A 23,424-nucleotide genomic window follows, 5' to 3' on the forward strand; every position below is an offset into this window, starting at 1 on the left:
TACCGATTGCTTATATATGTGGTTCTTTGTATTATCCTTTGACCCAATTATAATATCTTATTAGTCCTCTAATTTGTTAACGAGTTAAATAAAATCTTTGACCTATTATTATTTTATATTTTTATGAGTGTCACGATTTTACCGTGTTTAAAATACTATCCTTTACCAACAATTGCTCAAAAATCCAATGATCACAAAACTATTTGGTAGAAAACCATAGTTTTTTTAGGAGGATACTGTGGTGAAAGTGATGAATTGCTTAATTTAGCCTGTGGTTATAATTATACACCAGAAAGATATAGATTAAAAAGATCAAATGCTTGCTATACACCTGAAACTAACACAACATTGTATAGATTAAAAAGATCTAATGCTTGCTATACACCTGAAACTAACACAACATTGTAAATCAACTATACTTCAATTTTTAAAAAAAGGTCAAATACTAGAGAGTAGTGGATTTACCAAATACCCCAGGTGTATGCCTGACTCATGTAGAAGCTAATTGGTTCAAGGTGTTTTCTGAACAGAAATTTTATTGGCCAGGCTTGTACCTGAGATCATTCAGAGTGGAGACTCTTCTAGCCCTTGCCTCGGCTATACTTTGGTAAATATGCCTTTGTCATGTGCCATCTGTGTCCACTTGGGGCTTTCTGTTGACAGAAACAGCTACAGCTCACTACACTGGGGTGGTTTCAAGCAAGACCGTTGTGCAAGAAATGATAGTGGAGTAAGATTTGGAGTGGGCAGCCTTGAGAGGAAATGTACATATGGGAGAAGGAATTCTGGAAGGGATCTTCACAAATCAGTCAACACTTGTACAGACCTATCTGTAAACCAGGTATGAGCTTTTTCTTTATCCAAACCTGGTCCTAGGAAACTCTCCACGAGGTCATGGTGTGGCTTGATGGAGGGGCGGCAATGCAACAGGAGTGGGTGTCAAAGGAGAAGTAGCTGTTGAATAAGTCCTAGCCATATGCTTATACACCTTGCATATGCCTTTTAGACCTGCTCCAATCTGCTCTCATGTGTACGTGCACCACCACCCTCTGAGGATACAATGCTGCTGCACACGCCTGACCTCATGGCTTGGCAGATCAGAGAGCACCCAGTCTATAGAGTTACCAGATTTCTCACAGCCAAGAATCTGGTCCTATCAGGGCTTAGTAACAAACCAGAAACTTTTTCTCAAAAGTAGAAGTTAATAGCAGAAGAGGGCATGGCTTTGCTCCAAAATTGTACCTATTTAGACTATGATTTTCCTACTGGGGCTTTGTCTGGTATTTTTATTTACCAAAAACATTCAAGTGCTATGCTGTGTCAAAAGACCCAAGTGGCAGGGTGGCTTGTACCGCAGCCTGGATTCACTGCAGAGTTTTATTGCTCTGGGACCCCACTTAAAACTGGCTTCTTTAAGGCAAGTGGGCTGGAGCAGCACATTCAAAGGTGGTATAATTTTGCCTTCAAAATCCAAAGAAGCTAAAACTATAAAACTCTTAGGAGAGGGCTTCCCTGGTGGCGCAGTGGTTGAGAATCCGCCTGCCGATGCAGGGGACACGGGTTTGTGCCCCGGTCCGGGAAGACCCCATATGCCGTGGAGCGGCTGGCTGGGTCCGTGAGCCATGGCCGCTGAGCCTGCACGTCCGGAGCCTGTATTCCGCAACGGGAGAGGCCACAACAGTGAGAGGCCCGCGTACCGCCAAAAAAAAAAGTCTTAGGAGAAAACATGGGTATAAATCTTTGTGACCTTGGATTAGGCAATGGTTTCTTACATAGATATGTGGTTTAAGATATGACACTTAAAGCACAGCAACCAAAGAAGAAACAGATACGTTGGACTTCATCAAAATTAAAAACTTTTGTGCATCAAAAGACAGTATCAAGAAAATTAAAAGATCACTCATAGAGTGAGAGGAAATATTTGCAATTACATATCTGGTAAAAGTCTAGTATCCAGAATATAAAAAGAACGCTTACAACTCAACCATAAAAAGCCAACCCAATTTAAAAATGGACAAAGGATCTGAACAGAAGTTCCTCCAAAGATATCCAAATGACCAATAAGCACATGAAAAGATGCTCAACGTCATCAGTCATTAGAGATGCAAGTCAAACCATAATGAGATACCATTTCACACCCACTAGGATGGCTATAATAAAAAAGATGGGCAATAGAAAATGTTGGTGAGGATGTGGAGAAATTGGAACATACATTGTTGTTGGAAATGTGAAATAGTGTAGCCACTTCCAAAAGCAGTTCAAAAACTTAAAACCCAGCAGTTCCGCTCCTAGATAGATCACCCAAGAGAAGTGAAAACAAATGTTCCCACAAATACTTATACATAAATGTTCATAGCAGCATTGTTCATAATATCCGAAAAAAAAAAGGAAACAACCTGTCAACTGATGCATGGATAAACAAAATGTGGTATATCTTATACAGTGTAACATCATTTGGCCATAAAAAGGAGAAAAGTACTGACACATGCTACAACATGAAAACATGCTAAGTGAAAGAAGCCAGTCGCAAAAGACCACATACTCTATGATTCTGTTCATACGAAATGTCCAGAATAGGCAAATCCATAGATAGAGAAAGTAGATCAGTGGTTGCAGGGCTGGGAGGAGGGGGATGGGGAGTGACTGCTAATGAGTTTGAGAGTTTCTTTGGGGGATGATGGAAATGTCCTGGAATCAGAGAGTAATGAGGATTGCAAACCTCTGAGAATAAACTAAAATCCACTCAATTGTACTTCGTTCTTCTTTAATCTGAAAACAGTTCTTCAATCTGTGTTTGTCTTCTATGACATTGATGCCTTTGAAGAATATAGGCCAGTTATTCTGTAAACTGTCCTTCCATTTGAGCTTGTCTGCAGTTCCTTCATGTTTAGATGCAGGTCATGCATTTTGGGGCAGAAATGATGTTGTCTTCCTCAGTGCCTTATTTCAGGAGGCACCTGCTGTCAGTTTTCCTGGTGTCACTTTGTCTCAGTACTGGTGATGTGAACTTGTATTGCGTGATAAAGCTGCTGTCTGGCAGGTCTTGCCACTGTCAGGTTACTATTTGCCCCTTTACAATCAATATGTAATTTATGGGGAGGTACTCTGACACAATGTAAAAAACCTATTCCTCGTGAAACTCTATCACTAGCTTTAGCATCCATTCACGATTTTCTGAATCCTCTAAGGTTTTGTTTTGTTTTGTTTTGTTTTTTAATTTAATTTAATTTATTTTTGGCTGTGTTGGGTTTTTGTTGCTGTGTGTGGGCTTTCTCTAGTTGCGGTGAGTGGGGGCTACTCTTCGTTGCGGTGCGTGGGCTTCTCATTGTGGTGGCTTCTCTTGTTGCAGAGCATGGGCCCTAGGGTGTGGGGGCTTCGGTAGTTGTGGTGTGCAGGCTCAGTAGTTGTGGCGCACGGGCTTAGTTGCTCCGCGGCACGTGGGATCTTCCCGGACCAGGGATTGAACCCGTGACCCCTGCATTGGCAGGTGGTGAATCCTCTAAGGTTTAAAATGACTTGTTTCTACTCAGACTAGAGGCTGTTTAAATAACTGTTGTTTTACTCCTAAATTAATACCAATTCCTCTACAGAAGGGTTTTTTTGTTTGTTTGTTTTTAAAAGTCTTGATACTCTCCTGATCACAAGAAAGGCATCCAGGCAGAGAAAAAGTTTGACACAAAGAATTAAAAAAACAGCAGGGTGCTTTCCTTTTTCTCTTCTGTTTTCAAATGCAACCTCTGTGTCTAGACATGGAAATAAACACACAGTTGTTCAGTGTAATTTTATCTATTGTTTAGGGGGCTGAATCAGGCTGGTGGGGAGGACTCACTAATGAAGAGGTTAACACTATTTTTTCCTTCCCACTCAGTGCCCATTGGAACAAGTACAGCTTTGGAAATGTAAAATAATGTTTTCGATGTCTTATTAAGCCCATCATTTAATTTCCTTTTTTGGTAGTCCTGGTGATGATGGGTGCAGATATTGGGGAAGCCAGTGGCTCAGGAGACATTCTGGAAATAAAATGCTATAGGAACAAGTGATCAGACTCCACTGATGTATATCTCAGCACACTCTCAGCACACTGCTTCCTGGCTACAAACAACCTCAACTTCAGTTTTCTAAGCCTCAGTTTCCTTATCTGAAAAGTGGGAGGGGATAATAATAGTACCCAACTAATTGTTTAAGCTAAATGAGATAATACACGTGAAGCACTTGGTATGGGGTTGGCACCTAATTAAGTACTCTGTAATGTTTGTTATTATTATCATTATTCAGTGGTCTTAACTGGGCAGGGGTTATTGCAGTGACTGCTTTAGGAGGAAGACTAAGTTGCCAGGCTGGATGCTCAATCCTAAAATCCTAATACCACTGCCTACTAATTTCATCAGTGTAGCCTCAGCCTGTTCGGGCTTTGAAGGGCTTTGTAGCTCCAGGTGTTGCCAATTAAAAGGCAAAGGCCTGAGGACATGTTCACCTCCTGTGCTGCCTTAGAGAGCAGAGCCCTGGGAGGGACAGAAATGCAGGCAGGAGAGCTCCAGCTCTAGAAGGATGGTAAGGGAGTGTCTGTAGCATCAGAATATCTGGGTTTAAATCTCACCTCCCAGGAATAAGTGGTGTGAGTTTCATTACTGTTTATTTTTTTTACTGGAGTATAGTTGATTTACAATGTTGTGTTAATTTCTGCTACACAGCACAGTGACTCAGTTATATATATATATATATATACATATATATATACTTATCTATATATATACACATATATATATACTTATCTATATATACACATATATATACTTATCTATATATACACATATATATATACTTATCTATATATATACACATATATATATACTTATCTATATACATACACATATATATACATATATATATATATATATGGGAAGCTAGTGGCTCAGGAGACATTCATGGCCGTGTGTGTGTGTGTGTGTGTGTGTATGTTTTCATATTCTTTTCCATATGGTTTATCCCAGGACATTGAATATAGTTCCCTGTGCTATACAGTAGGACCTTGTTGTTTATCAATTCTATATATAATAGTTTGCATCTGCTAACCCCAAACTCCCAGTCCATCCTTCCCTTACCTTCCTCCCCCTTGGCAACCACAAGTCTGTTCTCTATGTCTGTGAGTCTGTTTCTGCTTCGTAGATAGGTTCATTTGTGTCATATTTTAGATTCCACCTGTAAGTGATATCATATGGCACTTGTCTTTCTCTTTCTGACTTACTTAGTATGATAATCTCTACTTGCATCCATGTTGCTGCAGATGGCATTACTTTGTTCTTTTTTATGGCTGAGTAGTATTCCATTGTATATATGTACCACATCTTCTTTATCCATTCATCTGTTGATGGACATTTAGGTTGTTTCCATGTGTTGGCTACTGCGAATAGTGCTGCAGTGAACATAGGGGTGCATGTATCTTTTTGAATTATAGTTTTGTCTGGATAAATGCCCAAGATTATATATATCCTGGGATTGCTGGGTCATATGGTAACTCTAGTTTTCTGAGGAACCTCTGTACTGTTCTCCATAGTGGACGCACCAACTTACATTCCCACCAACAGTGTAGGAGGGTTCCCTTCTCTCCACATCCTCTCCAGCATTTATTATTTGTAGACTTTTTAAAAATTATTTATTTATTTATTTATTTTTGGCTGCGTTGGGTCTTTGTTGCTGCATGCGGGCTTTCTCTAGTTGCAGCAAGAGGGCTTCAGCTTCAGTGGGCTTTGTTGTGGTGCATGGGCTTCTCATTACGGTGGCTTCTCTTGTTGCGGAGCACAGGCTCTAGGCATGCAGGCTTCAGTAGTTGTGGCGCATGGGCTCAGTAGCTGTGGCTTGCAGGCTCTAGTGCACAGGCTCAGTAGTTGTGGTGCATGGGCTCAGTTGCCACAGCATGTGGGATCTTCCCGGACCAAGGCTCGAACCCATGTCCCCTGCATTGGCAGGTGGATTCTTAACCACTGCACCAGCGGGGAAGTCCCTGTAGACCTTTTTTTTTTTTTTAAATTGTGTTGCATTCTTTTTTTTTTTTTTAATTAATTAATTAATTTTTGGCTGTGTTGGGTCTTTGTTTCTGTGCGAGGGCTTTCTCTCGTTGCGGCAAGTGGGGGCCATTCTTCATCGTGGTGCGCAGGCCTCTCACTATCACTGACTCTCTTGTTGCAGAGCACAGGCTCCAGACGCGCAGGCTCAGTAGTTGTGGCTCACGGGCCTAGTTGCTCTGCAGCATGTGGGATCTTCCCAGACCAGGGCTCGAACCAGTGTCCGCTGCATTGGCAGGCAGATTCTCAACCACTGCGCCACCAGGGAAGCGCCCCCTGTAGACTTTTTAATGATGGCCATTCTGACTGGTGTGAGATGATACCTCATTGTAGTTTTGATTTGCATTTCTCTAATAATTAAGTGACATGGAGCATCTTTTCATGTGCCTATTGACACATGACACTGCCTATATGTCTTCTCTGGAGAAATGTCTGTTTAGATCTTCTGCCCATTTTTTTTTTTTTTTTTGGTCAGGGATCAATCTCTTTATTCACAACCGCATTTCAGGAAAAGGCAAACTTCGCCCGCTGCCCTTTGATGAGGCATAGCCTCTGCCCCCACCGGGCGTCTCCATGGAGCTCTGCACCCCTTGGGGACCTTCCCGGAATCCCCAGCACGCCCCAAGGGATGACGGCCAGGGAGTAAGGCAAGGTTGGCATCACAGAAGAAAAACCAGGTGGCTCTTGAACACCATTCTCTCTGGCCTCACACCATAGTCCAGAGCGCCAGGCAGCCCACAACACAACTTACTGTACAGAACACCCAAGAGCTCCAAGTCCAGGAAGAATCAAATGCAGAGAGCCAAGGAAAGCTCTCCCACATTTCTGTCCACAATAGCCAGTGCTATGAGGACAGACGGCCAGCCAGAGGCCTCTGGCTGGCACCGTTCTGCTCATTTTTTTGATTGGGTTGTTTGATTTTGGTGTTGAGTTGTATGAGCTATTTGTATATTTTGGAAATTAAGCCCTTGTCAGTCTCATTGTTTGCAGATATTTTCTCCCATTCTGTAGGTTGTCTTTTCGTTTTGTTTATGGTTTCCTTTGCTGTGCAAAAGCTTGTAAGTTTGATTAGGTCCCATTTGTTTATTTTTGTTTTTATTTCTATTGCCTTGGGAGACTGACCTAAGAAAACATTGGTACAATTTATGTCAGAGAATGCTTTGAGTTTCATTATTTATATCATTCTTTGGTTCATCAGCTTCCCCATTTGTAAAAAAAAGAATAATATTAATAATAGTATTTATTATATGTTGCCCTGTGGAATACTTGAAAAAGGCAACAGGTTCTGGCTTTGTTAACTCCCCAGAAGCTGGACGCACACAGTTTTCCCTCCCATCCAAGGAGCATGGCTGGACTGGATTGTGCATGTGTGCAACATGGAACTAGATTATTACCAGAGGTAGGTGGTGTTGGTGGATATAAAACAGATCTGGGTTAATCTGGACCAAGGATCAGAACTCCCAAGTGGCCTTGATAATAATGGCCAGTATTTTTTTTATACCCCTTACCCTGTGCCAGGCAGTTTAAATACTTTACAGAACCAACTCATGACTCTTTACCAAAAACCTATGAGGTAGGTTGTGTTTTGATCTCTGTCTTAGAGACTTGAAGTCTCAGGCACAGAGAGGTCACAGCTAGTAAGGGGTGGGGCCGATTCAAACTCAGGCAAGTTCATGCTTTTCATCAAAATATCCAGAAACACAGGGTAGAACCCAATGTCACTAAAGAGCGAGATCATCACAGACAGTCATCAGACACTTATGTCTTGGTTTACGGAGCCAGGACCTTGCTCCAGGGGCGTTGCATCCTGGGAATTCACCGCTGCCTCGGGGAGTTTGTCCAAGTGGGAGCCTCTGTGCAGATATAACACATCATTGCTCTCTCTGCGGAGGTTTGTACATGCAGGGGACAAAACTCCTTGGTGCTTTTTATAAAAAATAAAAGCCTTGAAAATCCATAACTTTGAGTACATTCTCGGGGTGAAAACAAGTTCACCTCAATTTGCTAAGTCTGTCAACCCCAGGCAGTGGCTGCCCCGGTTTCCCCCTCCCCACCCATCTTTTCTTCCAGAGGTTGCTGCAGGCACTTGCTGAGAGCAAGTGTAGCCTGACTGCACCTTGCCTCGACTGCCCTGAGCCTCTCTTTCTTTCTGCTCCGGAGGGCAGCTGTGTGGGGCTCCGCTGTGTTTTGTGTTTCCACTCCCACAGCGTGAATACTTAGATTGTGTCCAATTATCTGTCAACACAAACTATACTATGATAAACGGTCTCATCCTGGTTCCCATATGGGCCAAGATGAAAAATCCTTTGGGACATATAACCAGGGATATATTCTGTGGCCCAGGGTGTGTATATTCTTATGTCACTAAGAAATGCCCGATTGCTCTTCAGAGCATCTGCACCACTCCTGCCAGCGGGGCCTGCAGGACCCTATGCCCCTAATCCCAGCCAACACGTGGCATTATCCATCATTCTAATTTTTGCTGGTCTAAAAAGTGTAAAGTGAACTCTCAATGCTGCTTCCTTTTGTATTTCTCTAGTTACTAGTGAGTCTGAGCATCCCAGCATAGGCCTTTTTGCTTTATCTCCTATTAAATGCTCATTTTCCCATGGAGTTCCTTCTTGTTGATTTGCAAGAGTCTCTTGTACATCCTAGATATTAGTCAGCTATCAGTTTTAGACATTACAACTGTCTTCTCCTGTCTTTGTTATGTTAACTTTTTCCGTAGTGTTCTTCATTGAACACAAATAGGTCGTCAGTTTTATCAATTTTTTCCTATGGCGTGAGCTTTTTTTTTTTTTTTTTTTGTGGTACGCGGGCCTCTCACTGCCGTGGCCTCTCCCGTTGCGGAGCACAGGCTCTGGATGCCCAGGCTCAGCGGCCATGGCTCACGGGCCCAGCCGCTCCACGGCACGTGGGATCTTCCCGGACTGGGGCACGAACCCGTGTCCCCTGCATCGGCAGGCAGACTGTCAACCACTGTGCCACCAGGGAAGCCCATGGCGTGTGCTTTTGAGTTTCATTGTAGTCCTTCTCAACATAGACAGTCTCTCACATTTTCTCATTTTAAATTTATATGTTTATCTTCCCATGTAGGTCTTTAATCTGTCTGGAGCTCACTTTTGTGCGTGGTGTTAGGTAGGGATCCAGTTTTTTTTCCTCTAAAACGTGAGCCTTTTTTTTCAGGACCTTTCACTAAATAACTGCTCTTTTCCCATTGCTTTGTGGTGCCAGAAGGTACCATGTTTGTCCTGTGTCTTCTTGAGATTAGACAAACCAGAAGAAGGCAGAACCTAGTGGGGGACAGTGGGGAGAGATGCTGCTGTTTGGACTCCAGATATTTCTACATCCAGAAACCCTAACCCTGCCTTGTTTTTGCTTTACTTTTTGTCATTTGCAACTGAAGTGACTATTACAACCATGATGCCTTAATCTAGCTTCTATCTAGGAGCGCATACCCTCTTGACTAAGGCTGCCTGGGTTCCAATCCCAGCTCCACTACTAAGTGGCTGTGTGACTTCTTTTTTTTTTTTTTTAATCTTTTCTGGCTACACGTTAATTCAACACAAAACAATCTCTTCCAAACTTTACTGAGGTGGCTGACCACGTCCACGACCAAATCTGCCTCTAAACTGGAATTTGGTTGCTGACCCAGCCCCGGCCTCGGCTTTCTTGTCAGCACCAGAGGGCACAGCGCTTCATCTGTAGGTGTCTCTGTCAGCTTCCCCTCTTGTGAGTCTTGCAGGTCGCTCTCCTTCCAGACCTTTGGGCCGTGGCCTGCCAGTCTCAGGACGACTGCAGCCCAGGTTAGCAGGCACGATCTCAGGGGGCAGGTGGAGGTAATCCCGGAGATAATGGATACCCTCGTCGGTTAGGTACCAGTAGAAATGTCTCCAAGCAAACTGTTCCTTCATGTAGCCTCATGATTTGAGAGACTGCATGGCCTTCATGACGTGAAGATTGGGCACATTCTTGTCTGCCAGCTCGGGGTGCTTAGGCGTGTGGCTGTCCTTCTTGGCTACCATCACGCCCTCCTTAAAAAGGAGCTCATAAATGGCAATCCGGTTCTTCTTGGGCATCAACATCGTGACGGCTGCTGTGTCCGGGGTCGGAGCCGGAAAGGAAGGGGTATTGGCTGTGTGACTTTGTTACAAGTTACACGATCTTTCTGAGCTTCAGTTTCTCCATTTGATAAAATCAGGGTAGTAATAGTACTTAATTCATAGGATTATGGTGAAGATTAGATGAAATAATACTTTAAAGCAGAACAGCGCCTGGAATGTAGTAAATAATAAATGTTACTCACTTGCATAATCCTATGTTCCCAATTAGCTGTGAGTAAATTGTGTATGATTTTGATCTATCTGGTTATATTCTAATTACACCTGAGAGGCCATTTAGGAAGTCATTTAGAAAATTAATTTTTGGGGCATACAAATAAATTACCTCCTAATCGATCTATTTAAAAATTCCTTTTCAGGAATTCTCTGGTGATCCAGTGGTTAAGGTTCCGCACTTCCGCTGCAGGGGGCGTGGGTGTGATCCCTGGTTGGGGTTCGGGGTTGGGAAACTGGGATCCCGCATGCCACACCAAGCGAGGCCAATAAAAAGAAAGTCCTTTTCCTGCACTGCCTTCTTGGGAACTGTTGACAGTCGCCGTCACTAGGTGGCGCCTGAGTGGATTCCGGGAGCGTGAAACAATGGGCCTTAAAGCAGCAGTCCCCAGTTTTTTGGCACCAGAGACCGGTTTCGTGGAAGACAGTTTTAACACAGTCCCGGGTGTGTGGGGGGAATGGTTCCGACGCTGATACGAGCGATGGTTCAGGCAGTAAGACCGATGGGGAGCAACGGGGAGAGGCAGATGAAGCTTTGCTCGCTTCCCCGCCTCTCACCTCCTGCTGTGTGGCCGGGTTCCTAAGAGGTACCGGTCCGCGGCCCGGGGATTGAGGACCCCTGCCTTACAGAGCATCTGAGCCAGGGTCAGCTCACCATGTGCCAGACGGATTCATAGGTGAGGTTAATTTGGCCTGCAAGGAATTCACAAAACGTTTTAAAGTGCATCTGCTAATATTCAAAAATCAGGAGATTCCATATAAAAACCCGACTTCCAGTGCCTGGATACATAGGAAAGCCTGGCAACCTGGGACCTGCAGCGGTGCTTCCTTGAGGGTGGGTGGGCTCCTCCAGTCCAGCACAGCGCCACTTGTTCCTGTCATTCGTCGCTCCCTGGCTCCTCTAGGCATTTGAGTTTCTAACCCCTAATTATCCCAATCCTTCCCTTTGCATATTGGAGGCTGAGGTCCTACAGAGAAGGGAAGGGCTGGAACTGGAATCTTACCCGACAGACCAGGGCTCTTTTTTTTTTTTTTTCTTTCTGGCTGTCTCTCAAGGCTTGTGTGAGCTTAGTTCCCTAACCAGGGCTTGAACCCGGGCCCATCAGTGAAAGCATGGAGTCCTAACCACTGGACCGCCAGGGAAGTCCCCAGGGCTCTTTTTTATACCCATGTTGTTTCTTTTACACTTGGTTGTTTTCAGAGACTGGCTGAAGCTAAAAAGTGGGTAAGACATTGTGGAAGAACTGAAATTTGGGAATTTAGGGGCACCAGTTAGATGATTAAAATAAGGTGTGAGGGGACTTCCCCAGTGGCGCAGTGGTTAAGAATCTGCCTGCCAATGCAGGGGACACGGGTTCGAGCCCTGGTCCAGGAAGATCCCACACGCGGTGGAGCAACTAAGCCCGTGCACCACAACTACTGAGCCTGTGCTCTAGAGCCCGTGAACCACAACTACTGAAGCTCGAGCACCTAGAGCCCGTGCTCCGCAACAAGAGAAGCCACCCCGATGAGAAGCCCGCGCACCACAACGAAGAAGAGTAGCCCTCACTCACCGCAACTAGAGAAAGCCCGCATACAGCAGTGAAGACCCAACGCAGCCAAAATAAATTAATAAATCAATTAATTAAAAAAATAAGATGTGGGAGGGCTTCCCTGGTGGCGCAGTGGTTGAGAATCTGCCTGCTAATGCAGGGGACACGGGTTCGAGCCCTGGTCTGGGAGGATCCCACGTGCCGCGGAGCAACTGGGCCCGTGAGCCACAACTACTAAGCCTGCACATCTGGAGCCTGTGCTCTGCAACAAGAGAGGCCGCGACAGTGAGAGGCCCGCGCACCGTGATGAAGAGTGGCCCCCGCTTGCCACAACTAGAGAAAGCCCTCGCACAGAAACGAAGACCCAACACAGCAAAAATAAATACATTAATTAATAAACTCCTACCCCCAACATCTTAAAAAAAAAAAAAAGATGTGGGAAAAAGTAGAGGTCAGTAGGATTCTTTTTCTTTTCTTTGTGGAAAATAACTTCATTGGTTTTGGGGGAAATAATATATGTTTAGTGCAAAAGATTCAAACAATACAGAAAGATACGAAGAAGAGGGTAAAGATTTCCCTAAATTCCACTTTCCACTTATAACTCCCATTCATTTTGGTGTCTATGCTTCCAGCCCTCTCTCTGTGTATTTATAGATACACTTAATATAGGCACTGTCTGGGCCAAGGAGTATCTGGGAGTATGGGGCCTTAAAGTTCCCACACCATCTTCATCAGCTTCCCTCCAAGTAATTCTTTGATATGGCCCATTGGGAGTTTTTTCAATTATATTAAAGTGGTATAAAAATGAAATGTCAAAACTTTATGCTCACCGCCAACTCTCTTCCAATCAGATTGCTATCCAGCCCGCCTATATAGAAATTCTATATAGAAATTCTGGAGCTGCCAGTGCATGTTTCAAATTTTCCTAAATGAGAACATACAAATTGTTTTGTAAACTGGTTTTTCCACCAATAGAATTCCTAGAATATCTGTCCCTAGTTTATAAATACAGACTTTAGAAATGAATAAATAAATCTCACCTTCAAGAACACCCTCAGCGGACTTTCCTGGTGGTGCAGTGGTTAAGAATCCGCCTGCCGATGCAGGATACACGGATTCAAGCCCTGGCCCAGGAAGATCCCACATGCCGCAGAGCAACTAAGCCCTTGTGCCACAACTACTGAGCCTGCGCTCTAGAGCCCGCGAGCCACAACTACTGAGCCTGCGCTCTAGAGCCCGCGAGCCACAACTACTGAGCCCACGTGCCACAACTACTGAAGCCCGCGCGCCTAGAGCCTGTGCTCCACAACAAGAGAAGTCACCAAAATGAGAAGCCTGCACACTGCAGCGAAGAGTAGCCCCCGTTCGCCGCAACTAGAGAAAGCCCGCAAACAGCAATGAAGACGCAATGCAGACAAAAATAAAAATAAAATTAATTAATTAATTTTAAAAAAAAAGAACACCCTCAGTGTCATCAGGACAAGCCAGTCATTTAATCAGACTTTGCTCCATCTGACTGATGACTGGAAAGATGGGGAACAGCTAATCAGAACCCAGCGTGCACATTCTAAAGTCTGTATGATTGCTCACAGTAGACCCTAATAGGAACAATCTTTTTTTTTTTTTAACATCTTTATTGGAGTATATTTGCTTTACAATGGTGTGTTAGTTTCTGCTGTATAACAAAGTGAATCAGCTATACATATACATATATCCCCATATTCCTCCCTCTTGCGTCTCCCTCCCACCCTCCCTATCCCACCCCTCTAGGTGGTCACAAAGCACCGAGCTGATCTCCCTGTGCTATGCGACTGCTTCCCACTAGCTATCTATTTTATATTTGGTAGTGTATATATGTCCATGCCACTCTCTCACTTCATCCCAGCTTACCCTTCCCCCTCCCCATGTCCTCAAGTCCATTCTCTACATCTGCATCTCTATTCCTGTTCTGTCCCTAGGTTCTTCAGAACCATTTCTTTTTCTTTTTGATGACCATATTAGTAAGGTTTTTGCTGTAATAATATTACATAGTAATCAGCTCCCAAATGTCAGTGATTTATAACTACAAATGTTTATTTTTCTCTTGCTGGTCTGCACACAGCATATGGGTGGCCAGGCTTCCCCTGACCTTAGATTTGGGTCTGCTCCACGTGTTTCTCATTCCAGGATCCAGGCTGAAGGGGCAATGGCTATGCAGGGCATTCTCTCCTCAGAGCAAATGTGCAGGAGGTCAAGCCAAATTTCACAAATTCATGTAGAGTCTCTGGTCAGACATGACGTTTGTTACGTTCACCCACATTCCCTAGACCAAACCCAAAGTGAGTGAGTTAGAGAAGTGTGCTCTGTCTGTAGTAAGCCATGGCGAGGATGGGGAGGGAAGAAAGAGTCATGAACAAGAACATCATCTACCACAGGGACCAACCAGGATGGGAGATACAATGAAATTTAGACTAAGACCTATTGTTAAGCCTTATAAATGCAGTTTGAACCCACACAGCTTGAGAACCGCAACTGCTTCAACTAGTGTGTCCCTTAATCAAAGAACCTTTGTCCTCAAAGACTCTTACTGAAGGCTCCTCTCTGATCGCACTCACTCTGCCATTATATTTTATATGCTTTATGCTTCTGTATAGTATATGCTTTTTATGCTATTTAAAGTTATGAAGACCTCACTTGGGTCTTTAAAAAAAGGAAAAGGTTAAACTGCCCTATCAATTTTTGATTGCTATTTTGTCCTTTCCCTTTCCCTGCCAAAGTTACGCCAATCAGCAAAAATAAATTTTCCTGTGAGTAAAAACAAGGAGTATTGCTGCCAGGCAACAAATGAGAGAGCACTATTTTTATGTTTTTTGGAAGGTGTAGCATCTCGCTCCACTGTTTCCATGGAGAATCCCAATTGTCAAGTTTAATCAAATGCTGGAAAATGGAAATTTATGCAAAGAGACTAGCTTAGTAAGCAATTACCTTTGCTAAGTGACAACTAGGAGAAATATTTCGATGAAAACTCTTACCACAAATCAAGCATTATTCCTTGGTATCAGTTGACTCAAATGAACACTTTCATGTGTGTCAACTGCTTTTCTAAAGCTATTGCAATAATATTTCAACAAAATCACAAATTGCATGCACACCACTTCCAGTATAAATCACCATGGATGTTTGGAGCACATATGAACTGCATCAGAATACAGTAAGGAATATATAAAGAATGGTTGTAAACAGGGAATTCCCTGGCAGTCTGGTGGTTAGGACTTCGCACTTTCAGTGCCCAGGTTCAATCCCTGGTCGGGGAGCTAAGATCCCGCAAGTTGCACGGTATGGCCAAAAAATTAAAAAAGAATGGTTGTAAACAAAGGTGTCTCTTTTGTTAGCGTGGTAATGTATCAGTTTCTAAAGTTCTTCCCAATAAACTAATAAGAGAAAATACTCAATGTAATTCAGAAAAAGTAAGATATGGAGGGAGGGTGGAGTTCAGAGACCAGTCCTATCAGATATTAAAACATACAGCCTTTCCGGCAGTGACGACCTTCCCACGAGAACATGCCTCTTGCAAAGGATTTCCTTCATCCCTCTCCAGAAGAGAAGATGAAACACAAGAAGAAGTGCTTGATGCAGAGCCCCAGTTCCTATGTCATGGATGTGAAATGCCCGGGATGCTATAAAATCACCACTGTCTTTAGCCATGCACAAACAGTAGTTTTGTGTGTTGGCTGCTCTACTGTCCTCTGCCAGCCTACAAGAGGAAAAGCAAGGCTTACAGAAGGTTGCTCCTTCAGACAGAAGCAGCACTAAAATCACCCTGAATCAAGATGAATGGGAAACCATCCCAATAAACACATTTTGGGTACAAAAAAAAATTATTAAAACATGCAGGATAACCAAACGTAAAATAGATAGCTAGTGGGAAGCAGGCGCATAGCACAGGGAGATCAGCTCGGTGCTTTGTGACCACCTAGAGGGGTGGGATAGGGAGGGTGGGAGGGAGGGAGACACAAGAGGGAAGAGATATGGGAACATATGTATATGTGTAACTGATTCACTTTGTTATAAAGCAGAAACTAACACACCATTGTAAAGCAATTATATGCCAATAAAGATGTTAAAAAACAAAACAAACAAAACATGCAGTATAAAAAAGAAAGGTATCGTTCTGATGAAAGAATAGGCAGCTAAATGGAATAGAATAGGGAGGTATGATAAAGCATATGATCTATTTCTATGGTATATACCCCAAATAATCAAAAATTAGGACTTGAACAAATATTTGCACACCAAATTTCATAGCAGCATTGTTCACAATAGCCAAAAGGTGGAAACAACCCAATATCCATCAACAGATGAATGGATAAACAAAACGTGGTATGTACATACCATAGAATATTATTCAGCCTTAAAAAGGAAGGAAGTTCTGACACATGCTGCAGATGAACTTTGAGGACATTATGCTAAGTGAAATAAGTGAGACATAAAAGGACCTGAATATAATTTTAAAGATCCTAAATGCTGCTGCTGTGCTATTGCATATTTATTATAATTATGGGCTTTGTTTTTCTCTTCTCCATTCAAGTTCTGCTCCTGACAAACTGAAGACTTTTCTCTCGTGTTAGAGTTAAGTGATGTTTAGAAGGTGAGGTCAGATAATTATCTGAACTGTTTCAAAACTGGGGAGAGTTATGCTGACTGGGACACAGAATCCAATATACCTATTAGAAATATACATGAACTAAAAAAACAAAACAAAACAAACAAAATGGAATCCAAGAAGTTGTGTGAGGGGTCCTGTCCCTGTGAAATGAAAAGGAGAGGTGGTCTAATACCAGCCCAGGCAGCTGGCTATGAACCACAGTGCTTTGGGGAGAGGAAGTTCCAAGAATAGAACCTCCAACTGCAGGCAGCCCTCCTTACCGCTGGGAAGCCATGAGTAAGGGGAATCTACATCAAGGTCAGAGTCCTTCTTATGGGAGTCAGTGAAGGCCAGTCACAGGCACCAGTCAACACAAAACATGGTGGTCATTCAAGAAGAATGACCCTGTGTGAACAACACATGGCACAATAGCCCAGAGCAGAAAGTGAAAACTTGGATGTCCAGAGGGATCCACTGATGGAGTAAAAGGAAGGGCTCAGGACTTGACTAAGGTGGGACCAGAAGGAACCAGCCCTAGATCTCCCTCTACAACACTCCCTGCCACATGTGATGGTCCAGGTTCCACTCTAAAGAAAAACAGAAAACTGAGACAGAGAACTAGGTTGTCTCAAAATATACGCACCATAGGCTCACTGGAGTGATTTTATGAAAGACCCAGAGGGACTCAAATGGCTTTCCTAGACAATCTGCCATTATTCTACCTGCTGGCTTCTTCTTGGGCTAACAGATGAACACTGAAGGCTGAGTATTAGTGAGTTAGCCGTTGACACCACTTTCTGAGGATCAGTTTGACCAACTTGTTTTCCTAAAGTTGAGTTGGGATTCAGTCAGGGGGTGGGAGTTTTAAAGGGCAAGGAGGAGAAGGCAGGGCAAGGAAAAGAGAGGGAGGGTAGAAAGATCTTCAGAGAAGGAGGTGTGAGAATAGGACCAGGAAGGAAGTTAGGAAGAAGAAAAGGCAAAATGGGCAATGGAAAGGGAGGGGCGAAAGAAGAAAAGTGTACCCACAAGGTTTTTGTTCAAATGGACCTGCCTTACAGCCCTCACACAGCAAGAATATCATTCAAACCTTGACTTTGTGTCCACCATGTTAGACTTGCCATAGTGTCTAAAATTATGTCTAAACTATAGAAAATGGATTTCTGTATCTTCTATTTAGACATATATTTCAGCCCATAAATGTACTGTTTTCACTTGTATGATACCAAAAAACTAAAACTAAAATCTTGTTTGACTTAATTTTTTTCTCAGGAACTAAGTATGTTTCCACAAAGACCCAGATACATCTCTTTCTGTTTAGAGGGATAATGCCTTGTTTGGAGAAATGGTATTATTCCAAATAATGTCATCATGGCTGGAGGCACCTATAATGGTCCAGGAACAGTCACAAACCTGGCTAAAAGCAGAAATTGGAGCCATTTTGCACCAGGAACTCTGTTCTGAAGTGCCCGGTGCCAGGCCTCTGCACTCAGTACCCGTGAGCAAGTGACGCTAGACTAAGCACAAAGGAAAAGAAAAAGGCTTCCAGCAGAAGCGGAAATTTTTATCAATCCGATGAACAAAAATATTGTTTTAATATTGCTTTCCCTGATAACTGCTACACAGCTTTAAGAGAGTTCCTGGGGCCTCCCTGGTGGCGCAGTGGTTGAGAGTCCGCCTGCCGATGCAGGGGACACGGGTTCGTGCCCCGGTCTGGGAGGATCCCATATGCCGCGGAGCGGCTGGGCCCGTGAGCCATGGCCGCTGGGCCTGTGCATCCGGAGCCTGTGCTCCGCAACGGGGGAGGCCACAACAGTGAGAGGCCCGCATACCGCAAAAAAAAAAAAAAAAAGAGAGTTCCTGGTACCTGAAGTCCAGCTCCTACTGGGACTAATTCCATCCAGACAACTCCAAAGTGGAGAGATACACCAGAAATACAGCTACACGTGGAACAACTCCTACAGAACACCTACTGTACGCTGGCAGAAGACCTCAGACCTCCCAAAAGGCAAAAAACTCCCCACGTACCTGGGTAGGGCAAAGCGGAGAGATTCCCGCACAGAGGATCAGTGCCAACCGGCACTCACCAGCTCGAGAGGCTTGTCTGCTCGCCCGCCGGGGCAGGCAGTGCTGGGAGCTGAGGCTCGGGCTTCAGTCGGAGCGAAGGGAGAGGACTGGGGTTTGCGGCGTGAACAGAGCCTGAAGGGGCTAATGTGCCACAGCTAGCCGGGAGGGAGTCCGGGAAAAAGTTTGGACCTGCCAAAGAGGCAAGAGACTTTTTCTTCCCTCTTTGTTTCCTGGTGCGCGAGGAGAGGGGATTAAGAGAGCTGCTTGGAGGAGCTCCAGAGACGGGCGCGAGCCGCGGCTGAAAGCATGGACCCCAGAGACGGGCGTGGGACGCTGGGGGCTGCTGCTGCCGCCGCCGCGAGGCCTGTGTGCGAGCGCAGGTCACTGTCCATGCCCCCCTTCCGAGGAGCCTGTGCAGCCCATCACTGCCGGGGTCCCGGGATCCAGGGACGGCTTCCCTGGGAGAACGCACGGCGCACCTCGGGCTGGTGCACCATGCCCCTCCCTTCCCCCCGGCCTGAGGGAGCCAGAGTCCCCGAAGCGGATGCTCCTTTAACCCTGTCCTGTCTGAGCAAAGAACAGACGCCCTCCGGCGACCTACACGGAGAGGCGGGGCCAAATCCAAAGCTGAGACCCGGGAGCTGTGAGAACAAAGAAGAGAAAGGGAAATCTCTCCCAGCAGCCTCAGAAGCAGCGGATTAAAGCTCCACAATCAACTTTATGTACCCTGCATCTGTGGAATACATGAATAGACAACGAATCATCCCAAATTGAGGAGCCAGGAGTCAGTGCTGTGCCTCTGAGGTGGGAGAGCCAACTTCAGGACACTGGTCCACAAGAGACCTCCCAGCTCCACATAATATCAAATGGCGAAAATCTTCCAGAGATCTCCATCTCAACACCAGCACCCAGCTTCACTCAACGACCAGCAAGCTACAGTGCTGGACACCCTATGCCAAACAACTAGCAAGACAGGAACACAACGCCACCCATTAGCAGAGAGGCTGCCTAAAATCATAAAAAGTCCACAGACACCCCAAAATACACCACCAGACATGGACCTGTCCACCAGAAAGACAAGATCCAGCCTCATCCACCAGAACACAGGCACTAATCCCCTCCACCAGGAAGCCTACACAACCCACTGAACCAACCTTAGCCACTGGGGACAGACACCAAAAACAACAGGAACTAAGAACCTGCAGCCTGAAAAAAGGAGACCCCAAACACAGTAACATAAGCAAAATGAGAAGGCAGAAAAACACACAGCAGGAGAAGGAGCAAGATAAAAACCCACCAGACCTAACAAATGAAGAGGAAATAGGCAGTCTACCTGAAAAAGAATTCAGAATAATGATGGTAAAGATGATCCAAGATTCTATTTCCAAGATCCAAAATCTTGGAAATAGAATAGACAAAATGCAAGAAACAGTTAACAAGGACCTAGAAGAACTAAAGATGAATCAAGCATCGATTAAAAACACAATAAATGAAATGAAAAATACTCTAGATGGGATCAATAGCAGAATAACTGAGGCAGAAGAACGGATAAGTGAAGTGAAAGATAAAATAGTGGAAATAACTGCTGCAGAGCAAAATAAAGAAAAAAGAATGAAGAGAACAGAGGACAGTCTCAGAGACCTCTGGGACAACATTAAACGCACCAACATTCGAATTATAGGGGTTCCAGAAGAAGAAGAGAAAAAGAAAGGGACTGAGAAAATATTTGAAGAGATTATAGTTGAAAACTTCCCTAATATAGGAAAGGAAATAGTTAATCAAGTCCAGGAGGCACAGAGAGTCCCATACAGAATAAATCCAAGGAGAAATACGCCAAGACACATATTAATCAAACTGTCAAAAATTAAACACAAAGAAATCATATTAAAAGCAGCAAGGGAGGGCTTCCCTGGTGGCGCAGTGGTTGAGAGTCTGCCTGCCGATGCAGGGGAAACGGGTTCGTGCCCTGGTCCGGGAAGATCCCACATGCCATGGAGCGGCTGGGCCCGTGAGCCATGGCCGCTGAGCCTGCGCATACGGAGCCTGTGCTCTGCAATGGGAGGGGCCACAACAGTGAGAGGCCCGCGTATAGCAAAAAAAAAAAAAAAAGCAGCAAGGGAAAAAAAACAAATAACACACAAGGGAATCCCCATCAGGTTAACAGCTGATCTCTCAGCAGAAACTCTACAAGCCAGAAGGGAGTGGCAGGACATAATTAAAGTGATGAAGGAGAAAAACCTGCAACCAAGATTACTCTACCCAGCAAGGATCTCATTCAGATTTGATGGAGAAATTAAAACGTTTACAGACAAGCAAAAGCTGAGAGAGTTGAGCACCACCAAACCAGCTTTACAACAAATGCTAAAGGAACTTCTCTAGGCAAGAAACACAACAGAAGGAAAAGACCTACAATAACGAACCCAAAGCAATTAAGGAAATGGGAATAGGAACATACATATCAATAATTACCTTAAATGTAAATGGACTAAATGCTCCCACCAAAAGACACAGATTGGCTGAATGGATACAAAAACAAGACCCATATATATGCTGTCTACAAGAGACCCACTTCAGACCTAGAGACACATACAGATTGAAAGTAAGGGGATGGAAAAAGATATTCCATGCAAATGGAAATCAAAAGAAAGCTGGAGTAGCAATTCTCATATCAGACAAAATAGACTTTAAAACAAAGACTATTAGAAGAGACCAAGAAGGACACTACATAATGATAAAGGGATCTATCCAAGAAGAAGATATAACAATTGTAAATATTTATGCACCCAACATAGGAGCACCTCAATACATAAGGCAAAGACTAACAGCCATAAAAGGGGAAATCGACAGTAACACACTCATAGTAGGGGACTTTAACACCCCACTTTCACCAATGGACAGATCATCCAAAATGAAAATAAATAAGGAAACACAAGCTTTAAATGATACATTAAACAAGATGGACTTAATTGATATTTATAGGACATTCCATCCAAAAACAACAGAATACACATTTTTCTCAAGTGCTCATGGAACATTCTCCAGGATAGAGCATATGTTGGATCACAAATCATGCCTTGGTAAATTTAAGAAAATTGAAATTGTATCAAGTATCTTTTCCAACCACAATGCTATGAGACTAGACATCAATTACAGGAAAAGATCTGTAAAAAATACAAACACATGGAGGCTAAACAATACACTACTCAATAACGAAGTGATCACTGAAGAAATCAAAGAGGAAATAAAAAAATACCTAGAAACAAATGGCAATGGAGACACGACGACCCAAAACCTATGGGACGCAGCAAAAGCAGTTCTAAGGGGGAAGTTATAGCAATGCAATCCCACCTTAAGAAACAGGAAACATCTCGGGTAAACAACCTGACCCTGCACCTAAAGCAATTAGAAGAACAAAAACATCCCAAAGTTAACAGAAGGAAAGAAATCATAAAGATCAGATCAGAAATAAATGAAAAAGAAATGAAGGAAACAATAGCAAAGATCAATAAAACTAAAAGCTGGTTCTTTGAGAAGATAAACAAAATTGATAAACCATTAGCCAGACTCATCAAGAAAAAAACGGAGAAGACTCAAATCAATAGAATTAGAAATGAAAAAGGAGAAGTAACAACTGACACTGCAGAAATACAAAAGATCATGAGAGATTACTACAAGCAACTCTATGCCAATAAAATGGACAACCTGGAAGAAATGGACAAATTCTTAGAAATGCACAACCTGCCAAGACTGACTCAGGAAGAAATAGAAAATATGAATAGACCAATCACAAGCACTGAAATTGAAACTGTGATTAAAAATCTTCCAACAAACAAAAGCCCAGGACCAGATGGCTTCACAGGCGAATTCTATCAAACATTTCGAGAAGAGCTAACACCTATCCTTCTCAAACTCTTCCAAAATATAGCAGAGGGAGGAGCACTCCCAAACTCATTCTACAAGGCCACCATCACCTTGATACCAAAACCAGGCAAGGATGTCACAAAGAAAGAAAACTACAGGCCAATATCACTGATGAACATAGATGCAAAAATCCTCAACAAAATACTAGCAAACAGAATCCAACAGCACATTAAAAGGATCATACACCATGATCAAGTGGGGTTTATTCCAGGAATGCAAGGATTCTTCAGTATACGCAAATCAATCAATGTGATACACCATATTAACAAATTGAAGAAGAAAAACCATATGATCATCTCAATAGATGCAGAGAAAGCTTTCGACAAAATTCAACACCCATTTATGATAAAAACCCTGCAGAAAGTAGGCATAGAGGGAACTTTCCTCAACATAATAAAGGCCATATATGACAAACCCACAGCCAACATCATCCTCAATGGTGAAAAACTGAAACCATTTCCACTAAGATCAGGAACAAGACAAGACTGCCCACTCTCACCACTCTTATTCAACTTAGTTTTGGAAGTCTTAGCCACAGCAATCAGAGAAGAAAAGGAAATAAAAGGAATCCAAATTGGAAAAGAAGAAGTAAAGCTGTCACTGTTTGCAGATGACATGATACTATACATAGAGAATCCTAAAGATACTACCAGAAAACTACTAGAGCTAATCAATGAATTTGGTAAAGTAGCTGGATACAAAATTAATGCACAGAAATCTCTGGCATTCCTGTACACTAATGATGAAAAATCTGAAAGTGAAATCAAGAAAACACTCCCATTTACCACTGCAACAAAAAGAATAAAATATCTAGGAATAAACCTACCTAAGGAGACAAAAGACCTGTATGCAGAAAATTATAAGACACTGATGAAAGAAATTAAAGA

At 43.5% G+C, this 23,424-nt stretch overlaps 1 protein-coding gene and 1 pseudogene across 2 annotated transcripts; one reads left to right on the forward strand and one right to left on the reverse strand.

Annotated features, from left to right (window-relative positions):
• Nucleotides 1-9,569: 9,569 nt before the first annotated feature.
• Nucleotides 9,570-10,217, reverse strand: LOC309813893 (small ribosomal subunit protein eS10-like; annotated as a pseudogene). Its single transcript has one exon. The product of its transcript is annotated as a small ribosomal subunit protein eS10-like (transcript).
• Nucleotides 10,218-15,468: 5,251 nt separating this feature from the next.
• On the forward strand, nt 15,469-15,826 carry LOC309812853 (small ribosomal subunit protein eS27-like; the record flags this gene model as incomplete). The annotated part of the gene is made up of 1 exon (XM_082637121.1): nt 15,469-15,826. One exon carries the CDS (start codon nt 15,469-15,471, stop codon nt 15,718-15,720), a length of 252 nt encoding a protein of 83 aa, XP_082493247.1. The 3' UTR covers nt 15,721-15,826.
• Nucleotides 15,827-23,424: the final 7,598 nt, after the last annotated feature.

This window comes from Mesoplodon mirus (assembly GCF_964341445.2).
Source record: "Mesoplodon mirus genome assembly, chromosome: 12".
NCBI classification, from domain to species: domain Eukaryota; kingdom Metazoa; phylum Chordata; class Mammalia; order Artiodactyla; family Ziphiidae; genus Mesoplodon; species Mesoplodon mirus.